The sequence below is a fragment of the Rhodnius prolixus genome, unplaced genomic scaffold (assembly GCF_049639745.1).
Source record: "Rhodnius prolixus isolate KJV_2025 unplaced genomic scaffold, Rpr scaffold_4, whole genome shotgun sequence".
Taxonomy (NCBI): Eukaryota; Metazoa; Arthropoda; class Insecta; order Hemiptera; family Reduviidae; genus Rhodnius; species Rhodnius prolixus.
The window spans coordinates 29,903,031-29,927,963 of NW_027411614.1; the positions used below are offsets into that span (position 1 = coordinate 29,903,031).

The 24,933-nt window shown below is 31.2% G+C and overlaps 1 protein-coding gene across 3 annotated transcripts; it reads right to left on the reverse strand.

Moving 5' to 3' along the window:
- Positions 1–1,512: 1,512 nt before the first annotated feature.
- On the reverse strand, positions 1,513–23,204 carry LOC141455930 (uncharacterized). 3 transcript variants are annotated; one of them, XR_012459541.1, is made up of 12 exons: positions 22,604–23,204; positions 22,297–22,388; positions 20,947–21,152; positions 20,224–20,319; positions 18,955–19,109; positions 18,705–18,848; positions 18,385–18,611; positions 17,901–18,021; positions 16,717–16,973; positions 10,750–10,834; positions 5,149–5,306; positions 1,513–1,988 (listed from the first exon to the last, which is right to left on the reverse strand). XR_012459541.1 is itself a non-coding variant. In XM_074131436.1 (10 exons), exons 1-9 carry the CDS (start codon positions 22,609–22,611, stop codon positions 16,742–16,744), a joined length of 1,281 nt encoding a protein of 426 aa, XP_073987537.1. In that variant the 5' UTR covers positions 22,612–23,204; the 3' UTR covers positions 1,513–1,988; positions 16,717–16,741. The 3 variants fall into 3 exon arrangements, 1 of the variants encoding a protein (XP_073987537.1); XR_012459540.1 differs by lacking the exon at positions 10,750–10,834 and having other exon boundaries at positions 22,604–23,203; XM_074131436.1 differs by lacking the exons at positions 5,149–5,306; positions 10,750–10,834.
- Positions 23,205–24,933: the final 1,729 nt, after the last annotated feature.

The window sequence follows — 24,933 nt, forward strand, 5'->3', positions numbered from 1 at the left end:
CTTGTGCAATGCCGTTTTTACCTTAGATAGAGACCTCAGAATGAGCATGATTTCATTGTGCACAGAATTCAAAGCTCTTTTCTTCCTTGTAAAAAAGCTCTTGCGTCCCTAGTTAACTAGGCAATGCATAAGTGAAACGGTGCAAGATTTTGAAATGCACAGAATGCTCTGTAATCTCAAGCCCCACAGATTGCAGAAATGTTAGTTACAAAGAATGTTAGTTTGTCTAGTGAAATTTCTAGAATGCGGCGGTCACTCATCGTATCTCCATACCTGTAACTTTTTTATTTTATGCTTATCTTCTTTATATTTACTTATTCTTACAGCTGATTCGCAATTATTGTGTACTTAACGACTGGACTGCAATTATGACAAATTCCATAAATGGAGTTCCCACTGCAAGAACGTTGTGAGGTTCTTTGAATAAACTTTAGTGTTTAAACTACAGAAATGTAGTTCTACATATACAATTATTCGTATTTATACTCGATTTACCCCACTTAAATTTTTTTGTTTTTTAAAGTATTCTGAAAAAAGGGTTAAAGTTAAATATCTTATGTGCCTTTTAATATAATTTATCTATTCTTAACATTATGGTAAATTTTTAAATAAATTATATTTTTTTAGAATCCTATTGGCAAAAACAAAACCCAAGGAAAGTAACATAGATTTTGTCTTAACTCAAAAAACAGGCAAACCTCATCTGAGGAAACAAGGTTCACACGATCTTTTAGAAAAGTGAATACAATAATGTAGGTGCATAGAGTTTGCTATCAATTAAAACGCTTATGCTGATAGAAATTTTAATCTAAAAAAAATATTTAAATTAAATTAAAATAACCCTTTATTTACTCCCTGCTCTTAGGATGGAGAATCACTTAGTTCTGGGAAAAATAAAGGGGCCTAGGTTTTAACCGGAAAGTCTACACGTTCAATGTCTCCAATCAATTCCCCCAACTGTCTTCTTCGCCTAATTTGAGAGCTCTCGAGATTGGATGGCATATGTTTAGCATAGGTTTTCACTCTCAGCATTTGCACTTGCAGAGCTTTAGAATATGGATATTCTTTCGTACATCCTCTTGTTTCATCGATTAAGTCGACGAGAGTCAGAAGTATATTTGCGTCGCCCTTCAACTTAAAGCGACCTGTTTCATATAAGCAAGCTTTTTAAAGTACTTTGTGTTTATTTTATATTAATTGTGTAAATAGTAATATCATCCACGCTAAATAGACTATTTATTGTACTTACTATCTAGGAGTTTAATGCTTTTACCAAAACTTCTTGTAAACCCTACTACGGCCTAAACTGAAATGAACCTATGAAATATTTTGGAAATTTCTTTCTACGCCTTAATAAAAGTCCTAATCTAACCATTCATACTAAAATACTAGCCAATAAATAGTATTACTTCTAACACTAATAATTCTGCTAATCCATTACTACTGCTATTTACTAGTCAAATAAATATTAGAAAATAGGTAATAAGGAATAAATAAATTTTAGACAACTGGTAGCCTTTTTCGCTGAGGAAAATTCTATTTCAAGATCTAATGAAAAATAGAAGATAAGGACGAAAAATAGTTTACAAAATATTTGTATAAAATAAAAGTATAAAAAAAAAACCTTATAAACAACAGTATTACAAAAATTCAAGAATAAAAAAAACGTTTCTAGACAACAAACCAATTCAAGAGTAAACACATCTTTGCTTTTACTTGAACACTTGTATTTTACAAAATAAAAACAATAAAATTAAATAAAGGTTAAGAATTTAATAAATAACCCTTTTTAATCAATTTTTAAAATTTTAATAACAAGAGTCTTTCAAAAGAAATATTTCTATTTCAATTTAATTTTTGGGTACTATGACTGTACCGCTCTTTAGTTCCCTTCAGCTTCTACCTCCGGAGTCTTTCTTTTGAGTTGCTCTCCAATACATGACTATGTTTAGCACTGATGTAATTCCACCTTTTATTTTCCAAATCAACTGAAAACAAAAGAACAAAATTTGTGTGAAACTCACAAACTTACGCTTACTATATAATTCTTATTGACAATTTTCCACTAATAAAATTTTATTGAACGTGTTTATTAAATGCGTAGTAGCTTCAGACATCAAAACAGATATTTCCGAAGAAAATTAGACATCGAAAATTTGAAATGTTCGCAATACTTTCCTTATCTGATAGTTTGAAAAAGTAGAAAATCTCATTACATTACTTTCTTATATTCGAATTTGCGTAATTATTTTTCTGGGAATTTAGAATACGTACAATAGAGATAGTTTACTTCAATATTATGTGATATAGCCGATGGAAACGTTATGTTCTCCAGAATCTTCTTAAAATCAATAATCCTTGAAGAAGAAGAAGAAGGGAAAAAACTTGAATAAAAAATTAAGATAAAATTGACTTGTTTTATAAATGAAAGAAAGTGATTAGAAAACAAACACTAAAATGGTTTACAAATTAATACAAGAATAATTTGGACTCGTCCAAACAAACAAACTCACAATGTATTGTGACAATATTCATCAACCGACGAACACCATGGAAACTACAGGGTTCTAGTTTTTTCTAATCATTCATACATATATTCAAGCCTTTTCACTTAAAATGTTCCGTACAGAGCTAAATAACAAAATGAACAACTTGCAAATATTTCAAAATAACACAGACCACACTAGCACTACGCTCTTATGAAACCAACAAAAGCATAACTCAAAGATAAGACTACATTACATTGACAGGACAGCTCATAGATTCGTACACAGCATATAGACTAGATTGAAAACCGGCCAATGGAAAACAAAACGACTTCGAATAAAACTTAAAATCTCCAAAGATGTATTATCACATCACCAATTATTTATTCAAATGTATAAAATTTAGTTTATTTATTTATTTTTATTGTAAGTTTTGTTAGTTAGAAATAAGTTGCCAAACAAATAACGTTTATTATTACTTTTTTTTAAATGATTTAAGGCGCGTCATCTTATTATTATTATTTGTGATTGAGTAACAACTAATTCAAATATTGAACATATAAGTAACAAACCATTCCATTGTTCATTTCGGACAATACTTTCTTGGACATCTCTTTTTGGTTTTTTAATTTAACATTTAATGTTGTTATGAATAACAATAGTGCATGTATGCAGCACTTTCGATTGGGCTATTCAGATATCTCTCCTGTACTGTTAGGTAGTGTGGATTCGACTGGCCACGTAACTATCTTGTTGGCATAGACATTTCAAACACCACTCCCATCGTCTCCTCATCATGTTTACACACTTATTACGTGTCACACAAAAAAAAAGAAGGTCTGTTTATATTTTTGTTTATTTTCTTTCTTCTATTCTAGTGGTCTTTACCTATACAATACTAATAGAAAGTGAATTTTGTCTATATCTTCTTCTGCTTCACTGCTGTCTTTCGATGTTGTGTGACTTGGTGGCCTGCTTGTGAATATTTTAAAGACAAAACATTTTACACTTGGTAAACTGTGTCCGGTCACGAAGTTTTTATCAGTCTTCTACTCTTTTAAGTCTATTACATCATTCTAGTCTGTTTGTTTTTTTTTTCCTTTTTTTAGGCAACACTTAATAGGTTTCTTAATTCCTTTTAAAAGATTAATGGTGCTTCTTTAGCTGACAACTGTAGATAATTTACATCACTTTTATAGGGGATTATTCCAAGCATTTATAACTCAAACTGTGTCGAATCGATGAAGTCAATATCCATTTTATCTACATTCACTCCGTAGTGCATCAAATAAGCATAAATGCCCCAAAAGAAACTATTCTTCAACTGTCTAAATGCTTTCTATGTGAATAAAAACAAAAATGCAGACAGCGTAATTATTTTATTAAATATTTTCATATAAATGAAATATCTCAAGAAGCTAAACTTTCCTAGCAAGGTGAAGGTCAACTGGAAGCCCAACTTTATTCAATACTCTTTCTTTTTTTGTGATTTAAGGCGCGTCAACATCTGAGGTTAATGGCGCCTGGAGCTTTTTTCAGTACACTGCCGGCCTCCTCTAGGTGTTCTATCGTTATAGACACTCTCCATCACCGGACAGTGAGCTGTAAGAAGCTCCTAGGAAGAGAAAATCTAAGGAGCCAGCAGCTGGATTCAAACCCGGGACCTCCGTGTGGGAATCCAATACGCTAACCGCGTAGCTAATCCCTTACCTCTTTATTCATGTACTTAGTTTTCATTTTTGTCCCAACTCTCTCTAAAATGTCTTGCTCTTACAACAAAGCAACCCATTAGAAAATCTATCGCATTTATCTGAAACATATTACTGATAGCATTATTTCTTTGTAGTACTTAAATAAGTCTTATAAATTACTACCAATACTTCTTCCATTTATTTGCTTACTTAATTCGCTTAATTGCGATCAAGTCATATTTTTTAAATTAAATTTCACCGGCAACATCTATTTTAAGATTCTCTGAGTTCGAAAAACTTGGTTCTAGAATATGATATGAATGTTTTTAAATTCAATTTTTCAAAAAACTAACTAACAATCGCTGGTAGCTGAAACATTGTATAGGGTGCTGAAGCAGGTCCAAACTGAAACTTAGCGAAGGAATCCCTCAACAACAAATACCATTTACTCACTTTGTTCATTTTGTTTTGTGCACACATTTAGATGTACAGTTCTCAAGGAAGTTCCGGGACCCTTGATGATCCAGTCGGCGAGGAGGATTGTTAGGAATGTCAGAGGAGGCGAGAGGTAGTACGAGAAGATTAGATCAAGTAGAGAGAGCAGTATGGAACTTTTGATATTTTATCTTGGCAAGTTGGTTGTACGAATAGGATGTTGAGGTCACTGTGAAGAGTGAGGTTAGCCAACTAGAGAGGAACATCAACTATCTGTCGGAGTAGTATTTCGACTGAAATGTTTTGCTGAACCCCACAGCTCTAGTCCGTAAGTCCACATAGGTTTGAGGATAGTATTGTATATTAAGCGTAATTTGGAGCGTCGCCAAGTAGTCTGTAAAGATGTTTCGCTCGAATTTTCCCTCGCACAGCGTTCAGAAACTAAAAATCTCGTTCAGAACAGGTACCTAAAGCTGGGCACCTCTCTAGGTAATATTCTACTAATTTTTATACAGAATAAACGAACAATGACTTACCATTCTTTTGATACATTGTTTGCCCTGGAGAGTCATCTTACTTTGTATAATCATCAGGAAGGCAAAAAATTATTTGTCATTAATTCAAATGAATTTGGAGAAAATGAAAAATACCTGAAATGGACCGCCATCCAATTTTTTCCATTTCCTTTTAACACCTAGAAAACGTAAACAAAATATAATTTACATAATGCAATCATATTTTAAATCATTTCTTTTTCTCTCTTTATCATTTTTAGTTTCCTGTCGGAGGAGATTTCATATCTGTGTAACTAAGTGTCTCTGGAGGGGCACCAGATGACTCCTACTTATTCCAATTATAACTGATAAGGTTTCTACAAGAGTTAAATTATGCTGAGTATAAGTTATTTTTATCTAGCTGATTGGACAGAAAATTGCAGATAATAAGGGTAAACCAACCCAGCGACAGTAGTAGCACTACTGTCAAATACGAAGTACGTTATCAAGTAATCAATTAGCCATAATCATTGCATCGCCCAAATCAGGCTTGAAACTTTCTCAGAGCATTACATTAACTTAAGTAGCAAATTATTTCGATTAGGGAAAAAAATTTAAAAAAAATAAATATAAAAAAAAAGAAGTGCATGGTACAATGATCATTTGCAAAACAAGCAGTCTTAGTCCAAGAATTTTATGAGAAATAGTGCAAAGATTTCCTCTACGCCAAAAATGGATAGAAAACAGTAATTACTGATGCAAATATCAGCATATAAATGGGAAAACTCAAGTCGTCTGGATTCAAACCATCCTTCAGTACCTCAAGTACGGAGACCCTGATGGAGGCATTCAATACTGTCAGTCGTAGAGGTCTTTGGGGAAATTAAGTTTCAAGCTACATTTTAACACCTTGTGGATGGTGCACTTTTTTTTGGCCAACAGTTTATTTCTATCGATCCGAAAAATACACTAAAATATTATTTAGGATTTAATCAAAAAATTGTTCGAATACATCAAAAATCATCTACAGGGTGACCAGAGTTATATGCTCCACCCACTTTTTTTTTAAACGGCGGGAAATTACGAAAAAATAAAAAACACATATTTAATAATTTTTAGTCTAGTTTATTTTCAGTGATTGGCCCGTTTTTTAAACCCCTGAACCTCGAGATACAGCATCCAACTTTGATTATTCAAATGGAACGTTATATTTTGTTTGCATATTTTTATAGTATTTGAGCTCCTAAAAAAAACAAAAAAACATTTTTTGAAATCGGTTAGGTTTTTCAAAAGTTATGGTAATTTAAAATATGAAAAACAAATTTCAGTTTATTGTCAAAATTAAGTTATTTTTTTTAAAGAATCTGTTCAAACTGGGCACAATTAACCGAGAGGCAAGCCAAAACTCTGGACTCCCATGCTTTGCTTGTAGCAGCACTTATGGTGGCAAAGACAAGATCTAGGCAGGCAGGATTATGAAATACGTGTTTTTTATTTTTTCGAAATTTCCCGCCGTTTAAAAAAAAAGTGGGTGGAGCATATAACTCTGGTCACCCTGAATAAACTATGATCTCCGCGATGGAATCCAGTATACGTTAACCACTGAGCTAATATACCTTCCTTCAATGAAATTATTAAAACAATGTTTATCGAATTTTACTTAACTTAATTTGTCTGGCCTTAATCAAAATGTAACAACACGTACTTGTTACGCTAACTCAAATTCTTATATGAAGATATGTGACCACTCGCAGCCCTACTTACATAGAGGTCTAGAGTTACAACTTAACTTAAACCATGGTTTAAAGTAAATCCTGATTCTCAGGATTCCTACTTCTTTTATTATTTGTCAATTAAATTTCTAAGATTATAAACACATACGCACAAAGATAATGTTTTTTAAAAATGTCAATCATCTATTTGTGGTAAATTCGATTGGTAAATTTTTTTCGAAACAGACTTTTCGCTTTACAATTATGGTCTTTAATATTACTGAAACGGCTATTTCAGGGATAAGCATTAAAATAAAAAGTCACCCTAAAGTAACGGTTACTGGTGAAGATAAAAAAAAATTAATTGATGAAACAAAGTCATAATTTAATTTAAATAATATTTTTTAAATAAACTCACATTCATTGACTATCCATAGTTAAATGTCTAATGTCGGGATTTCCCCTATTAGTCAAATATTCAGATTTATCCATAAAATATACCCAAGGTTAAAGAAGATAATCTTTACTCATTATATGTTAAAGTTGAACTAATCGCATCACAGCTAAAAAGAACTGGTAAAATTAACATAATTGCTCAAGTCAGCTGTTAAAAATAATAAACGGGAAGTGTACATTGTATATGTATTTGACACAAAGGAGATCCGGCTTAGTAGAACAAGTACCTCATATAGAATTAAACAAAAATTGAAATAATAGAATCTAAATAATACGGAAGGGATTTTTGCTGAGTGGTTAGCGAATATTGGATTCTAACGCGGAGATCACGGGTTCGAATCCAGCTACTAGCCGTAAGATTTTCTTGTTCTAAAAACTTTTTATTGCTCGCTGTCCGATGATGGACAGTGTTGTCTGTAACGAGAGAAAAACTGGCAGGAGCCCAAAAGTGCACTGAAAAAAAAAACTTTGGGCGCCAATGACTTCAGATCAGGTCCCAATGACGCGACTGAATCTAATTTAATCAAAATACTTGAAAATATATGTACCTCAATTTTGTGAGTGCAATAATGTTACCATTTTCTTTACCAGTCATTTCTAACAAAGGTTTTTGTAATCAATTTAAGTAGGTATTTTCAAGATGCCATCAATGAATAAATTTTCTCCTCGCGAACAAGGGTTGTCAAAACTTTACGGGCCAAATCCATAAACACTTCTTCACTTTTCTTAAACAATAGTTTATCGTTTACTGTTTACACATTTTTTTTTTTTTTGTTTCAACTTGCACTTTTTGAAACTCAACATTTTTTCAAATTGATTTTTTATGGGTAATACACATTTTTGGGTTCCCCAAATCCGATGACAACCTTTTTATTTTTTTTTTTTTTTGTTTAGCGAATTTTGCCTACAAATTTATGTATACACCATTTTTGGTGAATTGTTATTAGGAGAAAGTCCTCGAAGTTACATTACGAATGTAAATAAATTGCACTATATGGGAGTGTTGTTTCGGTCGAGATGCCAACTGTTAAACCTAAATTTTAAACCCTTTTCCACGGACTCGAGCGGACTTTGTACCATGTGCAATCGATCTGAAAAAGAAGACTGTTTTCACTTTTTAGCGGTATGTCCTGTGCTGAATGAGTACCGTAGCAGGTGGTTGGGGAAAGCCCAGTTGTCAAGGGAGGAAGTGATTCAATATCTAAATGGTAAAAACTGGAACCATCTATACCAGTACGTGACCAGGGCATCCACATATAGAAAATTTTTAATAGACCACTATAATGAATGAATAAAGGATTCTTCATTATTCATTCACGTAAAGACCTATAAGAAGATCGTAAGGAAGGTAAAAAAACCTGAAAATTTTAAGGTTCAGATGTACATTTTATTTTGAATTCAAACTAATTATGTTATTTTATTTTGTAATAATTAAAAATCATTTTATTTTCAATTAGAAGGTAACTTGGCAGATGGACAAATTGTCCATTGTCTTAAGTGTTTTTGTTTATAAAAAGTGTAAGTTTTCCTTCTATCTATCTATCTATACACCATTTTTAATTTCTATGATATGAGTTTGGATGTGTAAACGAAAAGCCGCAGATAATTTCAACTTTATATTCTATTTTTATTACAATTATTTATCGCCTCAGATTTCGATGCAGATACAAACGGGCAATGCGTCTTTACTTGAGGCTTTTACTAGGCTTTACTAGAGACTTGTTCAGTTTTTAAGATGTTCTAAAAATGGCTATAATTATTTACTTCACTTTTCATTACCCCTATTAACATTATCTTATTACACTTATTTATCCATCAAAAAATTTCCATCACTTTTATTTCAGGAAAATGGTTTTTCTGTGGTCACCAGAATTTACAACTTGGAATCATACACCTCCAAATTTAAAAATTAGCCCAAGCAAATATATAGTGGAGAATGTAATGTATCACTTTATTATATCTGATAATAATTACTAATTCCCCAAAATTAATCAGTGTTTCCTCTAAATTTCTGTACCAAAGTCAGTCTCACTACCTCGCTGGAGTTAGGGGGTACCAAAACTTCTAGTGAAAATTTTCGAACTTCAAGTCTATTGTTGAAAATGTGATTGGATCCTCAGTACCAGATAATATCGCTGATTTTATCCTTATTTATTATTTATTTAATTTTTATTTATTAATTATTTATTTTATTTTTATTTACTTATTTTTTCTATTTATTTATTTTTTTTAGTTTATTTTTAGCATGCATATTTTTGCTTTGGACCGTTTTCTGATTTTTATCTATCAGTAGTGGTAGATTCATTTCACTAAGTTTCTGTAACATACTCATTCAGCAAGTGTAATGTATAACAGAAACATAAAGGAAGCCAAATTATTCAAACAGATGAGTCACCATCTAGTGATAGATGAAAATCTGAAACCGATCAGAAGCTACTAAGAACATGCTAGGCGGATAAAATCAACTTTTTTAAAAAAAAAACAATTTCAATCAATTTGAGAGAAATGCCTCAAGAGAACGTGTTACGGAACTCTCATATTCGATGTTTAAAAAATTAAAATATTTTATTAAGACCAACTCTAGGAAACGTTCAAAAAATAAAAATAAAATCAATGTCAGTAATTCCCTGGTGAAAGTTTAAAAGTTATCGTATAAGATTTTTAAGTTAGATTTCAGAACAACCTAGTATAAATAGAAAATCAGAAGTGAGAGTCCAGCTTTTTTAAAGATACACGAGTTGTTGAAGAAGAAGAAGAAGACATATTCAATATTCCCAAGGTCTCTTATTGATATGTTAATAACCTTTAACCTCTTTATGCGAAGAATGTGTTACTCAGTTCCACTCCTGCAGTACACATTCACATCATAGTAAAAATCCCATGGTCAAGGCCTAGGTTTATAAGAAAAAAAAAAAACTAACATCCTTCAATATCAAAACCTCCAATTAAGTTTTATATCTTCTCTAAAAAAATATTAAATCACACTAATTACACTAATTACTGATGACACATAAACATGAACCATCTTTATTTATTGGTTTTACTTCCATAGTAAAGTGGGTCATTGTTAAGCACATTTATTAAATAAGTTTGGTAGATCAGGGTGAACTTTTCAAAATGTAATTTGAAGAAAAATCAAATGAATTAATTACAAAACAAAAAAATCTCTTGTTATTTTTCTAATGGTTCTTATTGAAAAAAAAAAAAGTTGCTATTTCTTCGCAAAGATTAGTTGTTCTTGACAGTAATGACATAATCTGTTCTAATGTGGCATTTTAGACAGAATTTCCTTAAGAGCTCCGCAATAAATGAGGAGGAACGTTGAAGAGGTTGTACTCTTTCATTTAGGATACAACACACTTTCTAATTTTTTTTTTCTATTAATATCTATAAATAATAATTTAGGTCACTTGATCTCTATAAACAATACAATAATCATTAAATAACTGACAGTTATTAAAAATGAAGAACTTACTAAGTGCTTAAGACTCCACACGGTCCTTGGACCGGTTCCAAGAAAGACGAGGGAGAAACCGAGTTATGATGTAAGCCTAGGAAAACTGCGGACAGTATTACTGATTACAATACATTAAGCGATGAGATTACAATAAAAGGATAATCAATTCCAGAATCGTAATTTTCTTCGACATCCAGTCTAAGAAGGCTAAAAAAATACTAAAAATTAAATTCAAGGTAATGCCAGATTGTCTGGATGGACATTTCGATAAGTAAAAGTATATGTACATGTACAGTCTGGGTGACTATTTGCCACTAAACCTTAATTATGACGCAGAAGTGCAGCCAACAAAGCGTGGAAAAATAGACCCAAATAGTTGTAGCAACATAAAGAGAATCCCCAAGCCCGTCGAAAAATTCATTAGCAGCTAATCGCGTAAGTTTTCTATGATATTGCTCAAAATAGTAAATAGTAAAGGCAGGGAATCTAAGAGAATTTAATAAAATAAAATTATTGTACTGATAACTGAAATAAACCTGATGAGAAAATATATCGCAACAATAGTAGTTAATTATAAAATCAGTAATACATATTACAAAAAAATTCAATTAAGTCTTTTATATATTGGCTCAAAAGACAAAGATAATATAAACGGTGAGAATATTATAGATAGAATAAAGTGGATTTTGATAGCTAGAGGTAATCTGTAACAATTATAATGATAGAGGAAAGTGAGTGATCAAACAATGCTTTTATAACAATTGCTGTTAATATTTTGATCAAAATTTATCTATTTTATTTTCTATTTATGCCCCTTAAATTGGAATATTAATGATTTGACTCTGTTTTCAAAGATAAATTCCATAATATGAAGAGCTAAAATTAAAAAATAATAAATAAATTAAAAACAAGAGACTGCTAATTTTGCTGTGAACATTTTCACTGGTTTTGGGTCTGTAAGAAGAGAAATTTCTGATTTTATGAATGTAAGGGTCTATTATAATATATTACTTATTCATGAAATACATATTTTGCGATTAATTAATTGTTATTTCTCAAGCAGCTGTGTGTAAACTACTAAGTTCTCATGCAAATTAAAAAAGATATCATTGCCTAATACTTGCAAAGATATTATTTTTATTGTTTCTCTGGGAATTAAAAATTGTTCATTTATTTGGTTGTTACATTTTTTTTTTTTTTAAGAATGGCGATTTCTGTTAATATTTTGAAATAAGTCTTAAATTTTTTCATCATACTTCCTCTTTCGTTCAGTTTGAGAATGTAATAATTTGATGTTTTGTAAAACTGTTAACAGTAGAATAATGTACTTCATTTTAACTCTTAGAATTTTGATATTGTCAGCTTAGGAAGGTTTAACTATTTTCAGAAAAATAATTATTTGTACACACAATCCATTGAACTTTACACTTATTACCAAAATATAGATTAATATCAGGGAGGTAATAATAGAAATGGAAGAATTCGTGCTCTATTTGATAGGAATCAAGGTTGGTTTAAGCAACTTCTATGCTTTTTATACTTTAATGACATCAGCGACCGATTAGAACATTACCATATTTACTTACCAAGGGCAAAGTAATACTAATTATTTTTAAATGATATTTTAATATTTATGGCCGCCTCCTACATAGAAAAAAAAAAGTAATTCAAGATTATTTACAGTTGGCCTATAAGGGAAATAACCTTACTCCAAAAAAATGAAAATGAAATGCATCATATACTTTTTTTTAGTCTATTACAAGAACCACTGCAGCTTTAAATAATCTGGTAAAACTTCTTACTGCAATTCACTACTATATAAAAAAAAAATTTTATTCGACCTTCGAATTAATTTAAAATTACAGTTTAAAAAGTTAAGTATAAGGGTTGATTAAACGCCAAAAGGTACACAAATCAGCAAGTACCCAACATTTCATTAATACTTCATTGATATTATTTAAGTAATTTTACCGCATTAATTTTCATTAATATTTTTTAAGAATTTATTAGATGTCACATACCCTTATGCTGGCCATTTTCATCTACAAAATATTTGTTCAAGTAGCACACCATTTAACTTAGATTGACTGTAATATCTATTTATCTATAATAATCAAACTATTAATCACTGGTGAAAAAGAAAACGTTATAAAAAATAAAAAAATATGAGGCTAAAAAATTCATAAACTTTTTTAAAAACTGCTTACACCAACATACATCAATGATTTTATTTATTTTTATTTTTAAATAAAAATCGTCGGTTTAAGTTCATTCTGCGATTAAAGTAATTGTTATTGTATGAAGTAGTCAAACGTTTATAATAATAGGTAATAATTATCTGGCTTTATCGCAAATAATATAGTTTTCTTCAATTACATTCTCAATCTAGGTGTTCTTCCCACAATGTTGTGTATATGTAATATAAAATAAATAAGATATGCATATTTTTAGGACAGCTAATTATTCCAGTATTTTACCATAAGTAAAATTAGGGGAACTAAATTAAATTACAATTGAGAAATGAATAAATAATGTTGAATAATCTACTTGTTATTAACTGTGTGTTATTTGTCCTCACGAATATTTCGGTAAGACGAATTCAAGACTGAAATATTGCTTTAAATCCTCCGTGATTCAAATTTAAACAGTAGCCGACTCTAAATTTGTCTTTTTCTAATTTAACATGCATGTATATGTGACAACTTCAGAATCAGAAGAATAATTTGGAATAGAGTTAAAATAAAGTACCTATTTATACGAAGATATAATATACATTTTATCACAATTATAACTATTATGAATGAACTGGCCAGCATAAGGGTATGTGACATCTAATAAATTCTTAAAAAATATTAATGAAAATTAATGCGGTAAAATTACTTAAATAATATCAATGAAGTATTAATGAAATGTTGGGTACTTGCTGATTTGTGTACCTTTTGGCGTTTAATCAACCCTTATACTTAACTTTTTAAACTGTAAGTTTTTGTTAAGGAGATTTTTGTACCTTTTGGACAGATTTTCCTTTTTGTCTATTAGCAAAGTTACATATCTGCTTTACAGATTGGATTTTTTTAAAATTAGGAATAAGCTATTCTATCATTATAACCTGATAAGGTGTTAAATCGGAACCGTAACTACCACTGGAGAGATCTTTTTAAAGAATGGTTATAGTTGCGGTCCCCAAACCATCCTCAATAACAATTTTTTTGAGAAAGCCTTTTTATATAAAATAGGAAGGTATTTGTACGTAAATAGCAAAATTAAACTGCGATTTCAGTACTTCCTTTTAAGAGGAGCAAGAAAAATAAACTGCGATTACAGTACTTCTTTCTAAAAGGCAAAGATTTTGAATCGAACGACAATTCATTGATGTAAATCGGTTCACTCATTGATAATTTTAACGATTGCAGTACTTCCTCTTAGTAGGTGTAAGAGCATGATGGCACTTCACAGCCACGTAGAGGAGCTTTAATCACTTCTTCGTGCTAAATTTTATCAAAATCGGGTTAAGCTTTGTAGAAATATTGGTAATAATAGTTTTAGAAAGGGCCTTATTTGGGTGGGGCAAACTCCCCTCCTTATGAGGCATAGCGTCGAGACTTTTAAAGTACAAATCTGTACAAAATTTCGATTCGATTGACACTCCATTCATAAAAATCGGTTCACGTGTCGATAATTTGAAACGATTGCTATACTTCCCCTTAACAAGTGTAAGAGCAGATCGTCGCTTTATTGTTAGGTAGGGGAGCCCTAACCCTATCATCCTACCAAATTTTATCAAAATAGGGCCAAGATTTACAGAGTAATTAGTAATAATTTTGGAGGGGGCCTTACATAAAGGGGGCTAACTCCTCTCCCATTCGATGTACAGGGCCGAGACCCCCAAAAGACACATCTACATAAAGTTCCGAATCGAATGACACCTCATTCATGAAAATCGGTTCACGCGTTTAGGCGCTACGTTGTTTACAAAAAAGGTCACAACAAGAACAACAACAAGAACAAGAAGAAGAAGAACAAGAACAAGAACATTTTTTGAAAAAGCCGTTTTTGCTCATTTTCGGCAACTTTTTTCTCGAAACCTATTAGATCTGGGTGGTTGCAAAAAAATTATAGTTATAAAGGAGAATTTGGAGTAAGATTTAAAGAAAATTTGGGAATTTTATCTTTTATAGAAAAATAGAAAAAAATTGTCAAAGTTGGGTGTTTTTCAACGTTACACTTTTTCGTGCAGTTTTTGATGGTCAACCCTTATACAACTGTCCTACCGGACAGTTTTAATATTACTTATTTTCACTTGCATTGATAGCAAAAAAACGGACTTTTGATGATCCAATTCACAAAAAGCACCCTTGTAAAATGATTTTACCCCTGATAATAAATTTTAAATAAATAAGTAAATAATCTGGGAGCGTAAACAAATCAGCAGCGTCATAAGGGAGAGTGTGGTGGTTAAGAGGAATGATAGCCGTACTTATAATTTGAAAGAAAGGCCTTATTGATAATATGAAAGAAAGAACACTAACGAGCTTTAAGCAGAATTGTAGGGATTGCCCGAAATTGTTGTGGAGGAGAATTTTAGAATGAAAACAAAAGCACCGCTGCAACTATCATGACTAAAACTCCACAACCTCGCGCGAGAATTCAGAAATCAGCCCTAGGGCTTAAACAACCATCTCTTTAAAAAAAAATCCACGAACCCTCAAGAGCTTACAGAAAAACACAAATACGCACAAAAATGTACAGGGATACCTTCTTAATAATAATTTCTTCTTTTTTTTTATAAATTATTTAAGTTGCGACAGGAGAGTGCCACACCTCAAAAGAGCCTCGAAGAAGGGGTACATACACATACTTTTATCTTTTGGCACCTCAATAAAATGTTAGGTTAAAACTTTGAACGCGTAACATAAAACCTTTTTTTTTCATGTCACGAACCAACAAAACATAGTTTTAAATACACCATGAAACGTTGACGGTCTTCACGTATGAAGAATATGATAAAATATGACATGATACATTTAAAATTTAATAGAGATTTTGGAACTGCAAGTTGTAAAGGTTTTGGTAACTAACTGAAAACATATACGTTTTTTTAACCTTTTCTTAAGTACAACTATTTTTAAAGTTTTCTAGTGTACGGAAGAAACAATTGTAATCAACTTTTAAGGAAAGGAATTTTATTTCGAGGGAATAAAAGCATTAGTTTTAAGTTATTTCTGAGCTGAGTTTGGAGGAGCTGTGGATTCACCGAACTGAAAAAGATTAACCCACTTAACTCAAATATCGTTGGGAAACAACGTAATCTAAAAATAGAATGAAAAATATTTTGTTAATAATAACATTAGGGGGAAGGGATTATCTCGATAGTTAGCATATACTGAATTCGAACGCGGAGATCCTGGGTTCGAATCCAGCTGATAGCTCTCTACCTAGAAGCTTCTTATAGCTCACTATCCGGTTTAAAATATTTTGTTTATTAGTGGTTTATTGAATTTTTTAATATTTAGACCTGTCTGAATCATTTTTTTTGCCTCATTATTTTTAAGATATATTTCTCTTTAAACAGGAATTCTGTTTGTTTGCATTTAACAATCGTGATACTGGAGTTTTGGAACAGTTTTGGGAGTTTTGTCGTAGAATTTAAAAAGTTGATTTGGGCTGTATTTATAAGCTTAAATGTTGTCTTTTTTTTGAAAAATTATTGCTCTCTTTTTTTAAAACATGTTTGTAATTCAATTAATCATTTTAATTATAATGAGGAAGAAAAAAATCTTCAAAAGTGTATTAGGCTTAGTAAACACAAAACTATAATGCCTTTGGATATTTTAACTCAGCTGAATTAACTTCTTTAAAAAAATATCTATCAGTTACTATGCGGTAAAATCACATAATAATTACAATTTAAAAAAAGAAGCTCTTTAAATATAAAATCGAAAATATAGTAGGAAAAAAAAATAATAACAATTATTCAGTAATTACTTTGATTCAGTGTTGAATTGAGAAACTAAGAATCTTCACTGGAACTGCTGCTAGTACTCCAACTGTAATAATAATCTCTCTTTTTTTCATGTCTTCTCTCTGAATGGGAATTCCTTTTTAAATCTCTACTTCTTCGGCTGCTTCTACGAGTGTGGGATCTCCTTCGATGCTTTCTGGTAATGTCTCTCTCATTTGATCGTCTACGCTTTCTAGATCGTTGATGTCCATGATCAGGGGGAGATTCTGACCAATTACATCTTAAAAGAAAAAAAAGTTTACTTAGTTAGTTAGTTCAATCTTTACAGTCATTTTGAAAATTTCCGATGATCATTAATCGATAGAATTATGTTTTAAATCGATATTTTCAAACAATAGGACTTATAGTTTCTGTAACTCAACCAACCCGCGTAGCCACACCTTGACTTAAAGAGGACAATATATTTGTCGAAACGTTGGCAAAAAGACGAGTTGTTTTATTTGACCGATTCCTCGCTAATCTTGAATCCTAAGTTTATAACCTTAGTTATATCTCAAGCTTTTATTTGTACTTTTTCTTAATAGAATTGCAATCGTGTCAAACTTTAGATTCCGTAGGGGCCACCATCGGATCTGATAAAATAACCAATCGCATGTGCCACTTCAATTTTTCAGTAGTTTGAGATTTTTTCGAAAATAGCTCATACGATTTTTTTTTTTTTAATTTTAACATACTTATTGCTTATAAATAGTTATAAAATATTCATTTGGAACCAATATATTCAACAAATAAACAAATATTCATTTACCAGGAAAATTCAATTATGGGCCTTTTTGGGTGAGGAGGTAATTGAGATACTTCCTTAAGTATTATGTATAGACTTTTCCCCTATTAAATATTAATGAGGATTAAATACGTAACAAATAATTCGACATACGACGAAAACTGGCAGACCAGAAGGGCTATTTAATTAATAGATTTTGCAGTTTTCAGAGATTTTTTCGTAAATGGCACCTTTAAAGTAAACGCAAACTATGAAATAGAAAATGTGAATTTTTAAAGCAGATTTTTTCAAACTTATTATAAATATCAAATTTAAGTCTTTTCATTTTATTCAACATTTAAATACCAAAATTTAAAAATAGTAAATAGATATAAGAAAACATTATAAAAGTACGTTAATTATAGTAAAGGGTACAAATTATACCTTTTTTTCGAAGTTAATTCTATCATCCTGTCTGCATTATGGAACTGCCTTCCTGGATTTTTAAAGACATGCAAAAAATTACAGGAATCTCCCTTAGGACACTTGTTAGCGAACTGCAAACCTAAAACACAATGAATAAAAAAAAAATAAGGCACAGTGAATTATGTAAGTATAATGATAATTCCAATTAAGAATCATTTCATTAAAATTTATCAATTTGGTAAATGCAATATTTCAATATGAGAAATTGCGAGAGTATTCATTATTTTATAAAATTTTATAAAAATAAACTCGGGGTTAGGATGACAATTTAAAGGCGAGATACTTTATGTGGTTAGACCACGGGATAGGAGTAGAGTTGAGACTAATTTGTCTGTTGAGAAAGGAACTTGGTTAATTTTTAATTTCAATTTAATGCAGTATTGAGTTAGTATGTTCATTGCAAAAGTAAATCTGTTGGTTAGTTATATTAAATATATCTTACCACAAATGGCACTCTTCCATACAGGAATATCAATAAATTCCACTGAAACAGGACGACCAGCATAGAATCTGCCATTGAATCGTCTATATACAACTAATGCTTCTCTCTCTGAACTAAAACTAACGTAGACGTTCCCTCTTAAATGAGCTACTGTATTTAAACAAACTTTCAACTGTGTCAACTTTCCATATTTCTCCAATTCATATTTAATATCATTATAGAACTCGCTGAAATTAACATTTATTTTCAATGGATTAGAAAATAAAAGTCAAAAATTAAATATTAAATTAATTAATAAAATTAATCTGCAAAGTACATACATAAAATGTTTATAAGTTTCAGAATATTCATATTCCAAGGAAACATCAGTGTCATACTCAGTATGTTTAGCTCCATCCAAAGAAAAATGAGAATATAATCCAGGAAACAACAGTGTCTTGCTAATCCCAGGACGTACATGATTTCTGTAACATATTTTTTTACATTGGTTGTATTCTTATATCAAATTTAGAAGAAATAAAACATACAGTATATCAAATTTTGTGCAAAATGTGCGAAATAAATTCATACCTAGAACATTCACTTTTGTATTTGCAGGATCCAGTTTTGGCAAAAAATGGACATAAAGACTTTCCTGGTTGGGTCTCGATAGAAGCTGTAAGTTCTTCAGGTAAATCATCTCGTTCGCCGTTCATATAATCATCAATTTGAGCGATCAACATTTCCTAGAATCACATAGCATACAATTAATTAATATTAATAAAACCTTTTCTACCTACTCTTTAGGTTAATTAAATAATAATAAACTATATAATATTTTAAAATATAGATTCCTCTAACAAGAAGTTTTGGGAAGGAATATACATATAGAACAAAAATATTCACTTCATTTGAATTAAATAATTAAAAGTAATAAAGTGAAATCCTGCAATTCTAAATTCTGAAATTTAATTCTTAAGATTGAAATAAAATTATCTAAAAGAAAGAAAAAATATTCTGATTAAAAAAAATCTATAAAATTAAACAAAATCCTGGAAAAGGGGGCTACCATTCATTGTTAACAAAGAATGTAGCTTAAATGCTCCTAAAGTTACCTAACACATATCTTCCATTTTTTTACATTTAAAAGATTGGAACTCTCACAGTTGCTGCTGTATATTTATCAATATACTGGAATCCAAGAAAATTATAAAGAAAACAATCTAAAAATATGCAACGATCCTTTTCATTCATTAAATGGAACGTATATAGAATTTTTCAAATAATATTACCTTGTTAAAAGATGGTCATTTCCAGATAATTTGCCTTGAGCTCAACTGTTTTAATTTTACCCGAAAAGAACTTTTTAAACATATATAATCCTCCCTTGACCGAGTGTAATCATTTATTTGTACAAGCCTATAAGTAGAATTATGCCGCTATGTGGTTTTTAAAAATTTAACACAAGGAAAATCTCATTTTTAACACAATAGTTCACATTCATTCTACAATAGTAGTAGACAAGTGCTTTACAATTTATGAATAAAAGTTGTATTCTTAGATCCATTGCAGTTTACACGCATTTGTGTAAGGCGGTTTAAACTAGTTTTGGGATACCTAAATCATCTACTTTAATATTTACCTAGTAATTAATAATTCTTGAATATTAATTTATAGGAAATGGGATTCTCTCAAATTCTAAATAATTCAAATTCTAAAACGTGAGGCTGAAACTTAAAAGAAAAGAAAATAAAGATGGCAGCAATCCAAAAATATTGTTGGATACCAAAGATAGAATCTCAAACACTTAAATGAAAAATAAAAAATAACTTAGTAAAAAGGAAATGAATTATCAAGTACCCTTTTCTTTTTCGCATTTTCTTCTTCCTGTCTTTTTTTCGCTTTTTCTTCCTCCATTTTTTTTAGTTCTCTTTCCCATTCTTCTCTTATTAATTTCTGAAACATGATTTCAAATAAAATAAAATAGAGGATTGAAAAGTTATAAAATATCAGTTCTGTCCATAATAATACAGATCGTTTGCATGAAGTTAAAAAAAGTGGTCATTACATTATAAACTCCCAACTCACCTAGTTATTATTTATTTTTCTCATTTCCACTTTTCTAAAAGAAATTATTTTGCTGATGATTTAAAAAGTTTCGGCATCGAACAGTTTATTTCATAAAAAATTGATTGTGACCTAAAATTTTCTTAATAAAATACTAAGCTTTGTTAAACTAAGTAAAATAGAGTAATTGCTTAATTTTTCAGGCGGGCCTTACGTCCAACTATATACCAATTAGGTGTTGTGTATAATAAAACTATGTACAATGAGTCAAAGAAGACAAACGACGAAGAGAAGGAAACAGAAGCTTGTTCATCATAAAGTGCTAGCGTTATTACCAGTTATCGAGCTGTTACATGCATTATTATGATCGCCGAGAAACAATTTACACTACGAGGATACTACTCGAATAACATTGGGAAGTATTTTTTGTCTTAAAACACATGTATATGTCTCATGCGATTGTTAAACAGAGATAGGACATATTACAATAATTTATAAATAAAATTAATTACTCACTTCTTTTCTAGCTCTTCTTAAAGCTTCTTTTTTAATCCACTCTTGTTCTTTTTTCCACTTCTCTTGAGCCATCTTTTCATCTTCAATCCATTTTTTTTCTCTTTCGTTTCGAACCCTTTTTTCTTCCTCCTCGGCAAATTCTTCTAATTCCTTCTGTTCCTTTAACCATCGTTGATACCCTGGTGATTTTAACTTCTTTTCTTCTTCTAAAATAAATTTAAAATAAATACCAAAGGAAACGAATAGCGAAAAAAAGGAAGAAGAGATAGGTTCGAAGAGAAGCACTAGATGATGAACATGCGAAATAAAGATACATTGTGTTTCCAAAGATAAAAGAAAGACCACGAGGAAAATAAGAGGATAAAAAATTATTTACCAAAATAAGAAAAGAGATAAAAGTATATTAGTTGAGTTTCACATTCACATTCTGCAATGACATAAAAAGGAATGCACCTTTTTGCCATTGTGTACTAGTGGGTTGATCCACTATATTGATCATTTGCAGATACTTCTCAGATTTTTTTTTTTTTTGCCAGAGAACATTCATCGGCAGGACAATAGACAGTCTACTCTAGGGAGACAAAGATTTGCCCAAATCTAATCAGCGTTTCATGGTAAATTTAGGTTTCACTCTTGATTCAGTGCAATGAATTTGTAAAGTCGGGCAAGAAACTTGAGCTGCACAGAAAAGAATCCAATATTCAGAAAAGCCAAATGAGTAGGGCAGCCGTGTTTAGATTTTGATAGCTGTGGGGGAGCCTTTGAAGTAAGAGGTTCACTTTTCTAAAACAAGGCTCCAAGTTTTGGCACCTAGTCTCTTGATTCCAATTGTTTTAATATTTAAAATAGACTACTTAGTGCGGTTCAAGTCACTACTTTCTTAGAAATGAAAAAGAAATTTACCGATATCATTCCACTGCTACTACAAATGTAAGGGTTGACAAAAAAAGTTTAGTGGTTAATTAAAAAAAAAATCCGTGTTATTCATAGATATAAAGAGGTTGACTTGTATCAGTGTTCTCTAAACCTAAATAGATCCATCAACTCCTCTGAACACCCGAAGAACACTGGGAGCATTAGAGATATTATTTGTGTTATTAGACTGGGATACCCGCTGCGTCGCTAAGATGCCACTTCTTCAGGAATATGTGGAATCACGTCCACATACCGCTACAGAACAAATAAGGCAACTAGCAAACTTATCATCAACAGAATATATTAGGTCTTGATAAAACATAATAAAAAAAAAGCAACAATATTGCTGTCAATAAAATTTTCTAACATATTAAATTTTATAAAACCTTAAAAAGATCAAACATTACACTAAAAATCAAAACTGTCGAAACTTACCCTCCTTAATAAGTAAACTTCTTCTAATAGCAAATTCTTTCCTTAACCTCTTTCGTCTGGCCTTTTTGGCAACTTTTCTCCATTCATCATGCCTTTAAATCAGTTAAGAATTCAAAATGTACTTGAAACGTTTTCATTAAACGCTGTAAATATCTTTTTTTCATAAATAATTCTTATGTCAAAAAATGATAAGAAAAATTCAAAGAAAATTTAGAAAATAAACGCCACAATTATAAAAATTTGGCATTTATTTCGCATTTGTCTACACTAACAAGAGCAAAAAAAAAAATCAATGTAGAGAACTTACCTTCCCATTAACTTTGTTTATCCTTTAAAGTAACACATTATTTCTTCATTCAAAATTATGTTAAGATAGCGTTAAGCATTCAAATTGTTCTTCCAAATCAAATAGCACTTCAGTAGCACAGAGGAATTTGTACTTTTAAGACAACAGTCTTACAATTTTATCAATAAATTTACTTAATTGAAGTCCTAACCATATTCTATCATTCTTTTATTTTTTAATGGCATTTAAATTTGATCTCAGACTCCACGTTAAATAACTCAAGTATCCTGCACGGACTTAAACTTAGTAAAACCGTCCAAATGATAACTTCAAAGATCTTAAAAGTTATAGGTTATAACATTGTTATCTGTTACTGGAATACACATGAGATCGAACAGGTTACGTATAGAGCAAGCAAATAGGAAAACTTGAGCCAATTTACCTCCAAGGTATTCCTCCTCCACTGTCCTATATTTAGGAAGGCTTTCCTGGGAGGGCAAATGCCCTTCATTCCTTCGTAAACTAGGAAAGACAAATTAATCCAAGAGGCACTATGTATTTCTCTGCAAAATTAACCGCAATCTGACTGTAAGGCAAGTCCTCATGCCATGTTCGTTAACCGCTTTTGGGGCATTTGTCCGAGGGGTGCACCAAGAGAAGGCAGTGATCGGATTTCTTCCCTAAAGTTTGTTAGTTTTAATTTAGTTGTTCAGTCAGTGTAAATAATTATTTTTTACCACTTGTATCAATTTCCGATACAGTCAACCTAGTGCAATCCATCCTTAGGCAAGGGTCGCATGAAACGTTGGATTGGGCCAATGAAAAAGAAAGAGTCTGAAATTTGGGACTGCTCGCTCCCAAAATATATTCTCTTCCTTCTCCAAAAACTTCTTCCCCAGATTTCTGAGGATGACTGCCTTTGCCGAACTTGCGGCAAAATTGCTTCAATGCCGGGTTTGGGACAAGTCTCATACAGAGTTCGTTGACTCTTCGTCAGCACCATGAGGAAGTTGCCAGGGAGAAGCACCACTTCTGAGACTGATAGGATTTTCACCTCAAAGTTGAGTTTTAATACAGTTGTTCACTTAGCATCATTAGTTAGTTTTTACTTCTTAATATGGCTTTATTTAATTCTAGTGATAAGCACCTAGACAATGCTGGCTATATGGCGAAAGCCAATACCAAAAAAAGAAAACAAAAAAAAATCCGGAGATTTAATTTCCAAGAACTGACTCCAACGTTGTTTGAGAGCGTATCTTTTGATAGTTCACATCAAATAATTTTGATTCTCAAAATGATTACTTAATCAGAAGGCATATCTATAATTTATGATCCATCTTTACTTTCACTAGTTCAGTAAAACATATAACGGAAGAAAATAATAAAAAACACTTTTCCGGCTCACACATTGTTTAAAAATTGCGCTCTCTATCACAGTACGTACATAGATATCGGTGACAATTACTCATCAATATCCAAATATTTTGAAGTCCCAATGTATCCACGGTTATGGCAAATTTCACGAATTTTGCTACATTCCTAAGATTTTTTTTTTAATTGAGCTTTCTTAGTAATTTTCCTCCAATCTCTAAAATTTACCCAACTTTACAACATCCTACTCAGCTACATCAATCTTCCTTCATCAAAGTGCACCAACTCCCGTTCTTCCTTCGGGTTTAATTCTATATAACTTACTAGCTATCCTATCCCTACCCAAGCACTCCACATTTCACAGCCAGACGTCTTATTCTTTTAATTTCTGCTGCTATGTTCTGGCGACGCATATAGCTCATTGAGCTCTTTTACTATTATTAATTCAAGCGCATCAATTTCAATGGTCGTTTGCCCCGTAGTTATTTTCCTGTAAGGCAGGCATATCTATTTCTTAGGGCTTATTTCTCAAGTCCCTAAATGGTTAAACTTAAGGAAACGTAAGGATATGCAATGTAGCAGTTCAGATTTCTCCACATAATGTATTTCTTCCTCAAAAATGTTCTTTTAACAATGCCGTTTAAAATATATATATATTTGTTCTCAAAAATAAAGAATAATTTCATTAATGGGAATGGTTCGCCTGTGGTCAGTGCACTGAATCCCCACGCGGCGATCCCAGGTAAGAATCAAGTTACTGGCCCTTGGATTTTCTCTTCCAAGGAGCTTTTACAGCTCAATGACCGGTGATAAACAGTGTTGTCTGTAGCGAGGGAACTCTTTCCAAGAGGCCAGTAGTGCTCAGAAAAAAAGCTGCTTGCGCCAAAAACCTCTTTGATAACGCGCCTTAAATTGGAAACAAAAATATTTAAACTTCAACTATAAAAGCTCTTTCTCGAACTGAAGATAAAATATATAAA